The sequence below is a fragment of the Adiantum capillus-veneris genome, chromosome 20, assembly GCF_014529385.1.
Source record: "Adiantum capillus-veneris isolate H3 chromosome 20, ASM1452938v2, whole genome shotgun sequence".
NCBI lineage: Eukaryota > Viridiplantae > Streptophyta > Polypodiopsida > Polypodiales > Pteridaceae > Adiantum > Adiantum capillus-veneris.
The window spans coordinates 94,798,219-94,811,691 of record NC_140950.1 but is presented as its reverse complement, the minus strand read 5'-3'; the positions used below and the strand labels follow the sequence as shown (position 1 = coordinate 94,811,691).

The 13,473-nt window shown below is 45.2% G+C and overlaps 1 protein-coding gene across 2 annotated transcripts in view; it reads left to right on the top strand.

Moving 5' to 3' along the window:
* Nucleotides 1-13,064, top strand: part of LOC147432929 (peptidyl-prolyl cis-trans isomerase FKBP16-1, chloroplastic-like) — a 35,544-nt gene extending 22,480 nt beyond the window's left edge. The window contains exons 7-9 of one of the 2 annotated variants that reach the window (XR_015185582.1): nucleotides 10,667-10,737; nucleotides 12,695-12,810; nucleotides 12,897-13,016. Coding sequence is in view for 1 of the 2 variants with exons in the window: in XM_086492671.1 (XP_086348797.1) it covers nucleotides 10,667-10,737; nucleotides 12,705-12,782 (149 nt within the window). In the remaining variant the exon portion in view is untranslated. Of the gene's footprint in view, nucleotides 1-10,666; nucleotides 10,738-12,694; nucleotides 12,811-12,896 lie in introns of both variants that reach the window. The other variant, XM_086492671.1, reaches the window with a different exon arrangement.
* Nucleotides 13,065-13,473: the final 409 nt, after the last annotated feature.

The window sequence follows — 13,473 nt, the reverse complement described above, 5'->3', positions numbered from 1 at the left end:
GAGGAACCTGCTTTGGAGCCCCCGACTCCGCAACTCGCTAGCGTTCCCTTTCTTCCTGTGCCACATGAAGTACCTGGGCTTGAGCATCAACAAGCTCCGTACGCGGCGTAGGTTGCCTATTTTGCTGTTGCACTGGTGGCGCTTGCAAGAACTCCATAAACCTCGAATTTTGCACCAGCTGCGAAAAACATTCACCGCAGCAACTAATTGAGTCTTGAACGCATCATCCTCAAGTTGCCCAGTCATAAAGCCCTGTACTACTGGAGGGACATTCACGTTGACAGAAGGTACAGACTAACGTGGCCGTGAGCTCTCGCCAATCTCAAAAACAATAGGAATCTCCTGCCTGTCCTTTGAAGAGGAATCCTCTTCCATAATTCCCTTCCCCTTGTCGGCCATAGTGTAATCCCCGCGTTCCTGCACTCTGTGTCTTTACCCTAAACAATCCAGGCTCACTCTTTAAGGAAAAAGTGATTGATGTCCCGACGACGGAACCATGAAAACGGCCCGTAGGGTGGTAGGCGTTGGCTTTCACTCGAAATTCTTTACTTTAGACACACACACAGAGCACTTTGCAAAGGAGACCTGTAACGGGAATTAACACTTAATCACACACAGCTCGGAAGCGAGATTGCTCCGAGCAGACGCCGACAACCTGTAGGCCCCAAAATTGGTGCCCCTTTCGGTATTTCTTAATTCTTTAGGAGGGTAAAGTATAAAGAAGAGTCCTGGGAATCCTTCGACTGTATCCCACTAGATACCGCTTGTTTTGGCCAAATTTCGGCAGCATAACAGCCCCTAAACTTGCGCGAAACCAATTCCCCTGCTGGAACTCGCTTCTACTGGCATATACCCTCTGATTCCTGCCCAAAAACAGCAAATTCAGCAAGCTGTATTTACTGGTTTTTGCCCTGTTTTCAGCCCCAAACAGTCCACTAACTGTCCTCTGCCAGTGGGGCACGATTCTCAAAGGTTCTGGCGTCCGTATGGCTGAAAAACAGTAAACTTACAGCGCATAGACAACGCTGATTTTGCACCTGTATGGTGAGGTTATGACCCTCACCAGTGCCTGCTTTGGAGTAGCAGCTAGCTACCCTTGTTCCTGCTCAAGGAGGCTCTTGCCTCAGCACAAAAGCATGAACCCACACAGCTGTACATCAGTCAAATGAGGAGCCCTCTTGTGGGGCATCACATAACTGCACGTAGGGGAGAGAGAGAGAGCAGTGTGTAGTGTGCAGGGCATCACTCCTAGCACCACACTGTACATGAGAGGGAAAGGAAGCACTCCATAGCTCTTAACCTGTGACAAATTGCAAATGAAGGCCTCTCCCAGCTTAAAAATCAGCGCCCATTTTTCTGTAGGAGGAAAGTTCATGAAAATGTGACACTTGGCGCATTTACAAGCATTTTCCCGATTCGGGTCCGCCGCTTAAAAATATCCTGACCGGTTGCCCAGTTGACTTCGCGACAGAGTTGTAAAATGTTCCCCTAGTCATAGCGGAGGTAATGACGCGAACACATTTCACGGCCCAAAATAGCAGTTCCCTAAATTTTAGGAGATGCTTCTGTTGGGCTCCCACTGGTCTTCTGACCATCTATCCTCATTGGGACCGCATCCAAAAGTGCAATGTGGCCCAACTGTCGGATACTTTTTGTTGGTAGTCCCACCTTGACTTTACGCCTTAATTGAGTTCACTTCCTAGTATCCACCAACTTGCTAAGTGCGACGGGGGGACCTATATGATCTTGCTCTGAGCCTAGACATCCTCTTACCATAGGAATTCCAGTGCCGACCACTACCCATCTGCGGGTGAAACTACCGTTCACATTGGCCATGCAATGTCCGACCGTTTGCTACTTCAAGAAGAGGGTCTCAAAAATAAAACAAAACCTCTTGGAAAGAAACCAACAACTAAAGTTAGCAGTTTCCACGTCCTCGTGACATAGTTAACAATTGCCACGTCCCCGTGACATAAGAGTCAAAGATTATCCCGAAATGTTGGCAGCCTACAAGAAAGCCATGCAGATCGGTACTAGTACCTCACTTTAAAAAGGAGGGGATGTCACGTGCACATCTAACCCTATGTGCATGTGGACAAGCTACTTCATGACAAGGGTTCAGTCAGCCTAGCTTAGGAAGTGTTCTCGTACTTTTGTGAGTGTTCGCAGATCGTGCATGTCCAGACACTAAGAGTAGATGCATATCCTCTGGTTGCACACAACATGATCATCAGCATTACCATCGGAATCCATCAGGAGCATTTTACAGTGCACAAACCTATTTTTCCTATTTTAGCAATTTTTCACTTATTATTAATAAGTGACTTTGTTGTGAAACTGGGCAAGGCAAACTTTGCAAAATAATATAAACGAAAACCTAGCGCTAATGATTTCTGGCAGAAGAGGGCAGCAGGGAGAAGTGTCCAACAGAGCACCTTCTCAGCAAGACTCCTCGGCAGGCAACCTAGCGTTTTCCAACCAACAGACCAAAGACCAGCCTAGCGTTTTTCATCAAGGACAGCCCACCGTTTTGCAGACAGATCAAGCCTGACGTTTGCAGATTTCCACAGCAGAATCCATAGCGTTTTTGCAGCAAGACACCAGATCAGCCCTAGCGTTTTTGGGACAGTAGAGTACCTAGCGTTTTGCAGATTTCGGGCGATAGAAGTCCCCTTTGTATCAGGGTTTTGAATTTTCAGCAGATAGACACCGCAGAATAGCCCCCAAACCTTGCAGATCTCACCTTCGCGCAGCAGATCCTCGCCGCGCGGTCAGATCAACAAGAGTTTGCAGATTCAGCCCGCTATTTGCAGATTGCAACATTTGCGTTGTCGTCGCATCGTCGTCATCGCCGTCGTCACCGACATAAGAGTCAGAATTCAGCAGATACAAGATTTGCAGATTTCAGCCCATAGCGTTTTCGGTTTTCAGCCTGTCTCGTCGTCATCCTCATCGTGGTCGACATCGTTGGCAAGTCCATTGCATTGTAGAGATTTGTGCAATCAATAGTAGACCGCTCTCGCCATAGAGAGTGGGGCCTTCGGAGGAGGGATTGACAACATTCTGGTGTCGTATTCTTCTCTCTCTCTCTCAGTCTCAGACTCTCAGCACCTTCATTCACAGTGTCAATTCACTTTGTTTGTGATCATTTGCACTCTCTCACTAAAGGAACGGAAGGCTCTCCCTTCCGTAAGTAAAAGGAACCCTTGAGCACAGTTCGGAGCACTCATCTTGAGCAAAGTTCAACATTCACATCCGCTGCACCTTACATACAATTGAATAACCAAAGAGTTTTCCCAAGGCTCGTATTTATAGCCACGTTGCTAGAAAGCATTGCTATCAAAAACTGGTGCCCAATGCTTTCAAAAACTCTCCGAAAAGCAGCTGTGTCCACAGCTGCCACATTATCACTGTCTGTATAGCCACATCAGCACAAATCCTGCCAGGATTTTTGTGTGTTTCAGCATTTCCAGGCTTAGACTTGAGTCCTTTTATCAGGTCCAGCTCCAGCTTGACTCTGACTCTTCTCTTCTAGTGCGGTGCAGTCACGCCATGTGATACGTCATCACTCTGTGACAGCTACACTTCTCAGAGGATATTTTTCATTGGGCTTTCAAGCCATTGCTTTGTTTGTGGAAGAGTAGGGCATATGGCAGCTGGGGGCGGTACCTCGTGATTGTAGATATTGACAATTGATCAGGAGAGACGAGAGACTCCTCAGTAGTATACAGGTACTTTCTTTGGGGAAAACCTCATATGAAACTGAGAAGATAAGAGGTATGCGCCTCGGATGACACAAGTTTTTAGTTGTAGGGATTCAACAGCTGGAGTCCCAACTCCCTCATCGTTCAGACATCCCCTCTACTCCTGCAACAGTACGACCACCTTCTTTTCCAAAACCTGATGGCTTTCCATCTGATTTTATCCCTTCCTTCAGAGACGAGATTCTCTAGCCTTTTGATGACACACTATAGGGAGAATTTTCAACCGCTTCATGCATGAAAGGTGATAGGAGATACTTGTTACCATATACATGTGGTAGTGATGTGTGTGAACACACTAGGACTGCCGGGGCATTTTTTCCCTCTTTAGGAGGTTTTTTCCCCCGTGCATTGTATATACGCCCATCACTCTAGGGCTATCTATCTTTCCATTGCACACTAAGTAACACACTCTCTATTGTGTGCCTTGAGCTTCCTTCGTCTTCTCCAAGCTGTGTGTGTTTCTCTGCAACCCTAATTCCAACAATTGGTATCAGAGCAGGTCACGTCCTCCCGGGCTTAGTCGCCAGCTGCTCCAGCACACGCCTGCTCACTTTCTCCGATTTCAGTGAGCTTTGGCGAGCGTTCGCAGGTCGACAAATATTTTGGGAGAGCTCGAAGAGCTGGGTCTGCTCAGAATTTTGATTTGGGCTCATTTCGGCCTCCGTTTCCACTACGGGCAGTACTGCACAGGCTATTTCGTCATTTTGTGCAGATTTTCTGTCAGTGCCGTTTTCTGCATAACAGGTGCCTTATAGTCTTCTACGGTTTGTGCTATATAGCACAAGTTGTTCCCGCTCCATTTCTCCTATTTTCGGGCAGTTTTCACATCAGGTGCAGCATTTACCATGGCTGACAACAACAACACAGATGTGTTCAAGATGTTTGCTGCTGAGGACAGGTTGGATGGGGACAACTACCCTATGTGGGCTTATATGATGCAACATGTTCTTGTGTCAAAAGGTGTCTGGAACATTGTGCAGGCCATTGATGTACGTCCTGGTTCTGAAGATGTAGGCGATGTTGAGGATGTTGCAGGTCTTGCTGCAAGGATTGCAGCTGTTAGAGTTGTTTTGCCTACAGCAGAACAAGCTCGTTGGGATGTTAAGGATGCGCAGGCTCATGCATTGATTGCGTTGTCTGTGAAGCGCACCATTATTCCTCACATCCGTTCAGCAAAATCTGCAAAACAGGCTTGGGATATTCTAGCAGGTCTTTATGCAAGCCGCAATGAGGCTAAAATTGCTTTGCTGCGTAAAGAGCTAGAGTCGAAGATTATGCATGAGGAAGATGATATGGACACTTTCCTTGCTAGTGTCAAGGATATCAATGAGCAACTCATTTCTGCAGGTGAAGTCATTTCTGACAGTTCCCTTGTGCAGACTGTTCTTGATGCCTTACCAGATTCCTACCAGACTTTTGCTAGTACTTGGAGACTGATGACCCAAGGAAATCCTGAAGTTGTCAAGTTTGATGCATTATGCACATTGCTGTTGCAAGAGTCACTTTCTAGAAAAAACAGGACTAGGCAGCGTGCAGTTGAACAGGCTTTTATTGCTTCTCAAAGAAAGGGTGGTAACAGTAATGCAGCCACTTCTTATGGTTCTGCTGCGAGTGGCAAAAATTCTGTTCCTAATGCTTCTGCTGGCAGCACTTCGTCTGGCAATTCTGGTGATAAGGGCAAAAAGAAGATGCGTTGCCATTATTGTAAAGCCAATGATCACTTGATCAAGTCGTGTCCTAAGTTGAAGGCCAAAGAGGCTAAGAAGAAAGAGGGTGGTTCCACTGCAAATGCTGGTTCCACTACAAATGCAGCCATTGTTGAGTCTTCTGTGAAAGGAGATTGTGATGCTGTTGTTGATGCAGAATGGGCTTTTAGCGCAGAGTGCACTTACAATCCTGCTGTCCATGATGCATGCTTGTCAGTTGCTGCAGATTCACATGTGTGGTATTTCGACAGTGGTGCTACAAAGCACATTACCTCACATCGTGAATTGTTTACCTCTCTCGAGTCTGTCCCTCATGGGAATTCAGTCACTTGTGCCAACAACGCCTCTTATCCAGTTCAGGGAGTTGGAAAGATTGTGCTCACTGCTGCTAATGGCAGTTCCTTCACACTTGTTGATGCACTTTATGTACCTGGGATCAAGAAGAATCTCTTGTCTGTATCCGCACTTGCTAGACTTGGACTTGTAGTCAAATTTGTGGATGACAGATGTACAGTTCATGATCTCAGTTTTGGTGATGAAATTGTTGCATCTGGGCTTTTGTGCCGTGGGCTGTATAAGCTCACTTTGTATGACAAGTGTGGACAAAATTTTGCAAATGCTGTTGCAGATTCAAGGGCTATTTCAGATGCAAAACTTTGGCATGCACGTTTTGGTCATCTGAATTTTGCCAGTTTGCTGCGTTTGCAGAAATCTGATATGGTTGCTTCTTTGCCGCCTCTTGAAGCACCTATCAAACATGTTTGTGAAGGCTGTATTCTGGGTAAAATGCAGCGTTCTAAGTTTCCAAAGGATGGTTCAGTTAGGGCCACATGCAGGTTGCAGCTTGTGCATAGTGACGTTTGTGGGCCCATGCAAACTCCGTCCTTGGGCAATTACCTGTACTTCGTGACTTTCATTGATGATTACTCCAGGCATGCGTGGGTATTTCCGCTTAAAGCGAAGTCCGAAGTTTTTATGTGCTTCAAACAATTTTTGGCTATGGCTGAAAATGTCTCAAAATGTACTATGGGCACCCTCCGTTCCGATCGAGGGGGGGAGTATATGTCTCATGAATTTAATGCATTTCTGGCTAGTCGTGGGATAAAACACCAATGTACAGTGCCTTATACACCTCAGCAAAATGGTGTTGCTGAGAGGAAAAACAGGTCACTAACGGAAATGGCACGATGTATGGTCAAAAGTCAAGCTTTGCCGCATTCTTTTTGGCTTGAGGCCATCATGTGTGCCACTTATGTACTTAACAGGTGTCCTACGAAAGCTTTGCAGTCTATTACTCCATATGAAGCATGGCATGATAGAAAACCTTCTATTGAGCACATGCGTGTTTTTGGCTGTTTGGCATATGCTTTGGTGCCACAAGTGCAGCGCAGAAAATTGGATGATAAGGCTGTCAAATGTATTTTTGTTGGTTATAGTGCTGAAAGCAAAGGTTACAGGTTGTATCATCCGCAAACAAAACGTATTTTGGTTTCACGGGATGTAGTGTTTGTGGAAGATTCTGTTCAACCCTTGCTGTCATGTACTAGAGACAGTAATGTAAGCTCACAGGACATTTATGACACTTTGTTGCCTCTTTTCAGTGGTGGAAATACGAATGTAAGTTCCAATGAGGCAAATGTACAGCCTATGGGGGTTTCTGAAAATGTTTTAGAACAGCCTATTACTAATGCAGATGTACATGATGTACTTGATGAGGAAAGGGCTGAAAATGAGCAGGCTAGAGGTATGCCAAAATGGCTGGTGCACACTTTGCGTGACAGTAAATTGGATGCACCTTTATCTAGTCGTACTCGTTCAGGCTCTCGCCATGCATCTTATGCATCAGATTGTTATGCTTTGGCTGTGTCTAGTTTACATGATGTTGAGGAGCCTCTGTCTTTTGATGAAGCACAGAATTCAGAAAATTGGATTGCTGCCATGAAATCAGAATATGATGCACTTATAGAGAATGACACATGGACTTTATGTGATTTGCCTCCTGGCAAAAAGGCCATTGGTACGAAGTGGGTTTACAAGTTGAAACGCAAGCCGGATGGTGAGATCGATCGCCATAAGGCTCGACTTGTTGCAAAGGGTTATGCACAACAAAAAGGCATAGATTATGAAGAGACTTTTGCTCCCACTTGTCGTATGACTACTGTGCGTTTTCTATGTGCATTGGCAGCTCATTTTGGTTGGGATGTACATCAATCAGACATTGTTACTGCTTTCTTGAATGGTGACATATTTGAGGAAGTTTATGTAACGCAGCCTCGCGGTTTTGTCATAAAAGGACAAGAGGACAAAGTGTGCAAATGTAAGAAGGCTTTGTATGGGTTGAAGCAATCTCCTCGTGCTTGGTATGAGAAAGCTGACACTCATTTGGTTAAACGAGGCTTTCGTAACAGTCCAACAGAAAGCACATTGTATGTAAAGCGTGAGGATGATGTATTTCTCATTGTGGTTCTTTATGTTGATGATTTGCTGATCACTGGACCAAATGAGAGACATATTGCTGAATTTAAGGCTGATTTGAATGCTACTTTCAAGATGAAAGATTTGGGGCTGTTGCATCATTACTTGGGTATACAGTTTAAGCAGTGTGATGGTGGTATTGCCTTGTGTCAGAAAAGTTACATAGAGACATTGCTATGTAAGTTTGGACTTGAGGATTGCAAACCTATTGCCACTCCCATGGAAACAGGTTTGAAGTTGAGTCTACATGATGCTGGCGATCCTGCTGATGTCACTCTTTACCAAACTGCTGTTGGCTGCCTCATTTATGTATGCAACACGAGGCCAGATATTCAGTTTGCAGTCTCGCAGGTCAGCAGATTTATGCATAGCCCAGGGTCTAAGCATTGGCAGGCTGTCAAGAGGATTTTCCGCTACCTTAGTGGCACTTTACATCTTGGCTTGTTTTATCCCAAGGGGGGATCATTGCCGCCAGACTTACATGCTTTTTCGGACTCAGATTGGGCTGGTTGTTTTGACACGCGAGTGTCCACAAGTGGTTTTTGTTTCATGCTTGGCAGTTCATGTATATCATGGTTGAGCAAGAAGCAACCTACTGTGGCCACTTCGAGTTGTGAGGCTGAGTACAGGGCAGTCTTCACAGCTACGGTTGAGTGTGTATGGCTCAGACGCCTTATGGCTGACTTGGGTGTTGGACAGGACACTGCCAACACTATCTACACTGACAGTCAGAGCGCATTGGCAGTTGCGAGGAACCCAGTTTTTCATGCTCGCACAAAGCACATTGAGGTGCATTACCACTATGTCAGGGAGAGGCTCTCAGCAGGAAAGATCAGCTTGGCTTATGTGCCAACACAGGACAACCTTGCAGATCTTTTCACAAAGGCATTGTCTCGTGAGAAGCTTGAAGCTTTCCGCAAAGCTTTGGGCTTACTCCCCTTTGTGGACTGATCCTGTCCTCAGGGCATGGCACTTCCCTTTACTCATGTGCCAGCTCTCGTTCACCGCATCACTCCAGGGGGGATTTGTTACCATATACATGTGGTAGTGATGTGTGTGAACACACTAGGACTGCCGGGGCATTTTTTCCCTCTTTAGGAGGTTTTTTCCCCCGTGCATTGTATATACGCCCATCACTCTAGGGCTATCTATCTTTCCATTGCACACTAAGTAACACACTCTCTATTGTGTGCCTTGAGCTTCCTTCGTCTTCTCCAAGCTGTGTGTGTTTCTCTGCAACCCTAATTCCAACAATACTCAACTGTACATTGATTCGTCTCATAGGCCAAGCTCGGCCTCTAGAAGACGTTAATAAAATTTTATTTTCTTTCTTTCTCTGTCTCTCTTTTTTAGTCATGTGTCTTTATGATTACCTGTAAGGTGCAGCGGAATGAATGTTGTATTTTCTCAAGATTAGTGATCTTTATTGCTCAAGGTTCCTTTTAGTTCTTAGGGAAGGAGAGAGCCTTCCGTCTTGTAGAGAGTGCTATGATCACGAACAAAGTGAGTGGATATTGTGCGTGCAAGTGAATGAGACTGAGAGAAGGAGAGAGAGGAGATACGACACCGAGAGGTTGTAAAACCCTCCTCCGAAGGCCCCACTCTCGTCGGCGAGAGTGGTCTACTTTAATTGCACAATGGTGTACAATGCGTATGCAATGGACTGATGCAACTTGGACTATGCCGGTGACGACGACGACGACGACTTGGTGGCTGAAATCTGTGGTCTTCTAACTGCTGATTTTCGGGACTGTTTCGGTGGCTGAAAATGACTGTTTTGACTGCGTTTTTATGGCTGAAAATGGGGGAACATCTGCAACCATCTTGAGGGCTGATCTGCTACTGTGTCATAGGCTGAAAACACTGTGGTTCTGATGCGGTAAGGGGCTGAAACTGTGATAGGTCCTGTTGCTAGCCAAAAACGCTAGGCTGATCTGCATCTGCAATCCAAAAACGCTGATGCTTGCAAAAATGCTGAGATGGCTGAATTGTGGAAACACTAGCAAATGGAGTTTGATGGCGATACTGGGGATCTGCAACGGCTAGGATGCGGAGGTTGATGGCGAGGGTCTGCAAATGAGAAAACGCCAATGGTGGGAACTGGCCCGGCGAGGATGGAATCCAAAAACGCTGGGGGTGCTGGGGGGTACTGCTGAGAAGTTGCCTGTTGAGCGGGAAGCTCCTGCTGCCTCTTCTGCCAGAAAGTGCTAACTTGGGTTTGCTTATATATTAACTTAGCAAAATTGCCCTACCTACTTTTGTTGGAAAGTCACTTAAAAATATTAAGTGAAAAATACCAAAAATAGGGAAATAGGCTAAATGCACTGGAAAATTCCCCTAACTGATGCTAATGGATTCTGATGGGAATTCCGATGATCATGCTATGTGCAACCGGAGGATATGCATCTATGCTAAGTGACTGGGCATGCACGGTCTACGAATAGACTCACAAAAGTGCCAGATCACTGCTAATGTAGACTTGACTGAACTGACTGAACCCTGTTGTGGTGTTGCTTGTCCACGGACACATAGGGTTGGGATGTGTCACGTGACATTACCAGTTTTGAAGTGGAAACTCAGGAGTTACGCATTTGCTAAACTGATATCGTCTTTTTGAATGCTTCTATTTGACTCTTTACATAAAAAAGCTTCTTTTTGACCAAATTTCTGAATTTCTGAAACAGATTATCAATGCTAGTAATGATTTGCAAATTCTTGCAGGAAAGCGAAGGGCTGTTGTTCCACCTTATGCCGGGTATATTTCCACAGACTTGGAACCTCAACCACCAGAGGTATGTGGAATAGACATATCACTTCAGTAAGACGTGTCTTTTAGTGGGACGAATCGCGATTAAGGAGTATCTATGAAGGCAAAGCGTAGTTTAGAAGGTTTTTCATCAAGATGGAAGGAATGTTTGTTTGGCCTCTTATGCATGTTCTATGAGTTTTTCAGGCGTAATCTTAGTTATCAAATGTCCATTTTGTTGTTTTTAAATTCTCCTCAAGATGAACTCCTTGTAGTTGTTTGGGCCATCACTAAGGGTTTGATATTTAGTCGCAAGGCCTTGGCTGGGGCTTCAGGATAAATCTCCGCTTTTGTGCACTACGTTCTCAGGAATTGAATGGTCTGTTAAAGAATGTGGAAGAGATCTTGAGTTTCCCATTTTGACATCATGTTCGCCTGATTCATCAATCATGTTATGTCCCAGGAAGAGCGGTCTCTCATTTAAGCATTTAGGCTTACCTTACAATTTCATTTACCAAGTCCTCTGTCAAAAATGGTCATGATACCTTGTCTCTTGCATTTCTGAGAGGACAGCTGATTTGTCTTTTTTGTATCAATTACATTGTCTGTGAGCATATTGTGTACAAAATTGGGCTTTGAGTAGGGCCAGGGTATAAAGACTTGCCTGCCTGCCTTGTGAACTTGGAGGCCAGTGTGAGAATCATTAGTGAGATTGCTGATTCTTTAACTCTTGATTGTTTAGTTTGCACTTTGGTTGAAGACAGTCTCCATTGTTGGTAAGACAATGAAGGACCTGGGTTTGGAGTTTGCTGTAGGAGAGTTGATCGTAGGGGCAAACTTTGATGCTATATGCCTTTCATCCTTAGAATTATTGCACTGTTTGCCTGACATGACCTCAGCATGACGGATGCTCCTAAAATAGAAGTCTGAAGCTTCATGGCAGTTCTGGAAATTGGAATCTTAATACCGGTATGATGTTGCAACTGCTCCATCAATCCAACTCTGCAAAATCCAACACACCCCATATTCAGCAGAAGCTGGAGGATGATTAGGTTTATTTCATTTTAAAGAGAAGGTAGGACTTTTGTCCAGGCTGTCCATGTACCCCCCCCCCCAAAGCTCCTGTCAATAAAGATCTTTTCAGTAGTACTTAAATGCCTAAAGGGCTACAAACATGTCCATGTACAAGGGAAGAGGGCACTGGCAGACTCCCACATGATAAAACAGAAGCTTTGAGGGCCACACCATCAAATGGTAGGTGAGAGAAGTTATGGTGATGCCTGTGCTGTGAGCCACCCTTTCAGGGACCGCGCCAGTTACCGATGGAGTTACTGCTGTGGCTGCATGCTCTCTGTGTCCAACATTGTGATGATGAAAGATCCCTCAAAATTAAGCCTTTTAGTCCTGTTTTCAGGACTGGTCAATGCCTTGAGGGCTGGTTCACACCTAATGGTCATTGCAGGTGCCCATTCTAACGTGTGGGAATGTGACATTTTGTGCAAGAAGTTTTTTGGTTATTTGGAGTGAAGATTGCAGTGTTGCCAATTATGCCATTGGGGATCGGTGATAGATCCATCTTTGACAATCTGAATGATAAGGTGTGTTGGGTTAGCAACCTGCCCCTTCAGCTTTAGAAGAGGACAGAGTAGAATAAAAAGACCAGGGCTAGCATGATAGTATGTTGAAAAAAGCAACTATCCCACCCTCCATTAACAGTGCCTAGTGCTCGAGTGGGCGATTGGGCAGCACGTGAGAGAGATCTCTATGTTTGTGTTGTTGGGCAACCTAACAATCCCTTGCAGAGAGTTGGAGAGAGCAACTGGAGCATCTTCATGTTCTGTCATGCTGGATGTTTCAGATAAAATGGTACAAGTACAGAACATGGCAGTCTGTTTTTGGCTCTTTCATTGATCTATTACAGAAATTAGCTTGTAACCTCCGTAGTTTTAGATCTTCATAGCTTAGTTTTAGGGCAATGTGGTGGTGTGTTGATGCCTGCTCAGTGATTTCCAGTTTGGACCTCAGAGGAGTCTGCTCTCACATGCCAAAGAGCCATTGCTGTTTGAAGTGCAGCTGCTCAAGATCAAATGATAGTACTGTGCATGCTCTTATCCGGCAGGTATGCAGCTGTTCAAGGTCAAACGATTGTCTTATAGTTGTGCTCATTCTAAATCAACTGATTGTAATGTTTGTGTGTTTCTACAGGTTGGCAATGGAGCCTGCCCGTGTACCTATAGACAATTTTCCGAAAAGATGTGTATTGTAAATTTTGTGTATGAAGCTACTGAAGCCTGGCTTAAGAGCGATTGTTGCAAGATCTGAAAAGCTTGGTATTGTACATTTTCCATTGCATGATCACTCAAATTCAGTGCATCTAAAAGAGTCAAAACCTGCATGTACTGATGTGGATCATTGATTGGAGGCTTCTGTGGGTGCTAGCTAGCTGCCGTTGGAAAGGGGGGGGGGGGGGGGGGGGGGGGGGGGGGGGGGTTATGTTTGAAAGATCATTAGCTTCTTACGCCTTCTGACATAGGCAGGCCTCAATTTCACTTTGTATTCATGAAGAAAAAGGGAAGTTCCGTCTCCGAAATGGGCATTGCCTTTTCTCCCCCTCTTGATGTTTGCACTTGTGCTTGCAGCTTCAGAGCCTCACTTTGAAGCCAACCGACGAGCATCTTGAACTTGTCAATGACTACTGCTATCCTGCAAAGAAACATTGTCTGCTGTCGGCACTTGCGGTGGTTTTTACTATGGGTATAGGGAGGGTGGCCATGCCATGGGT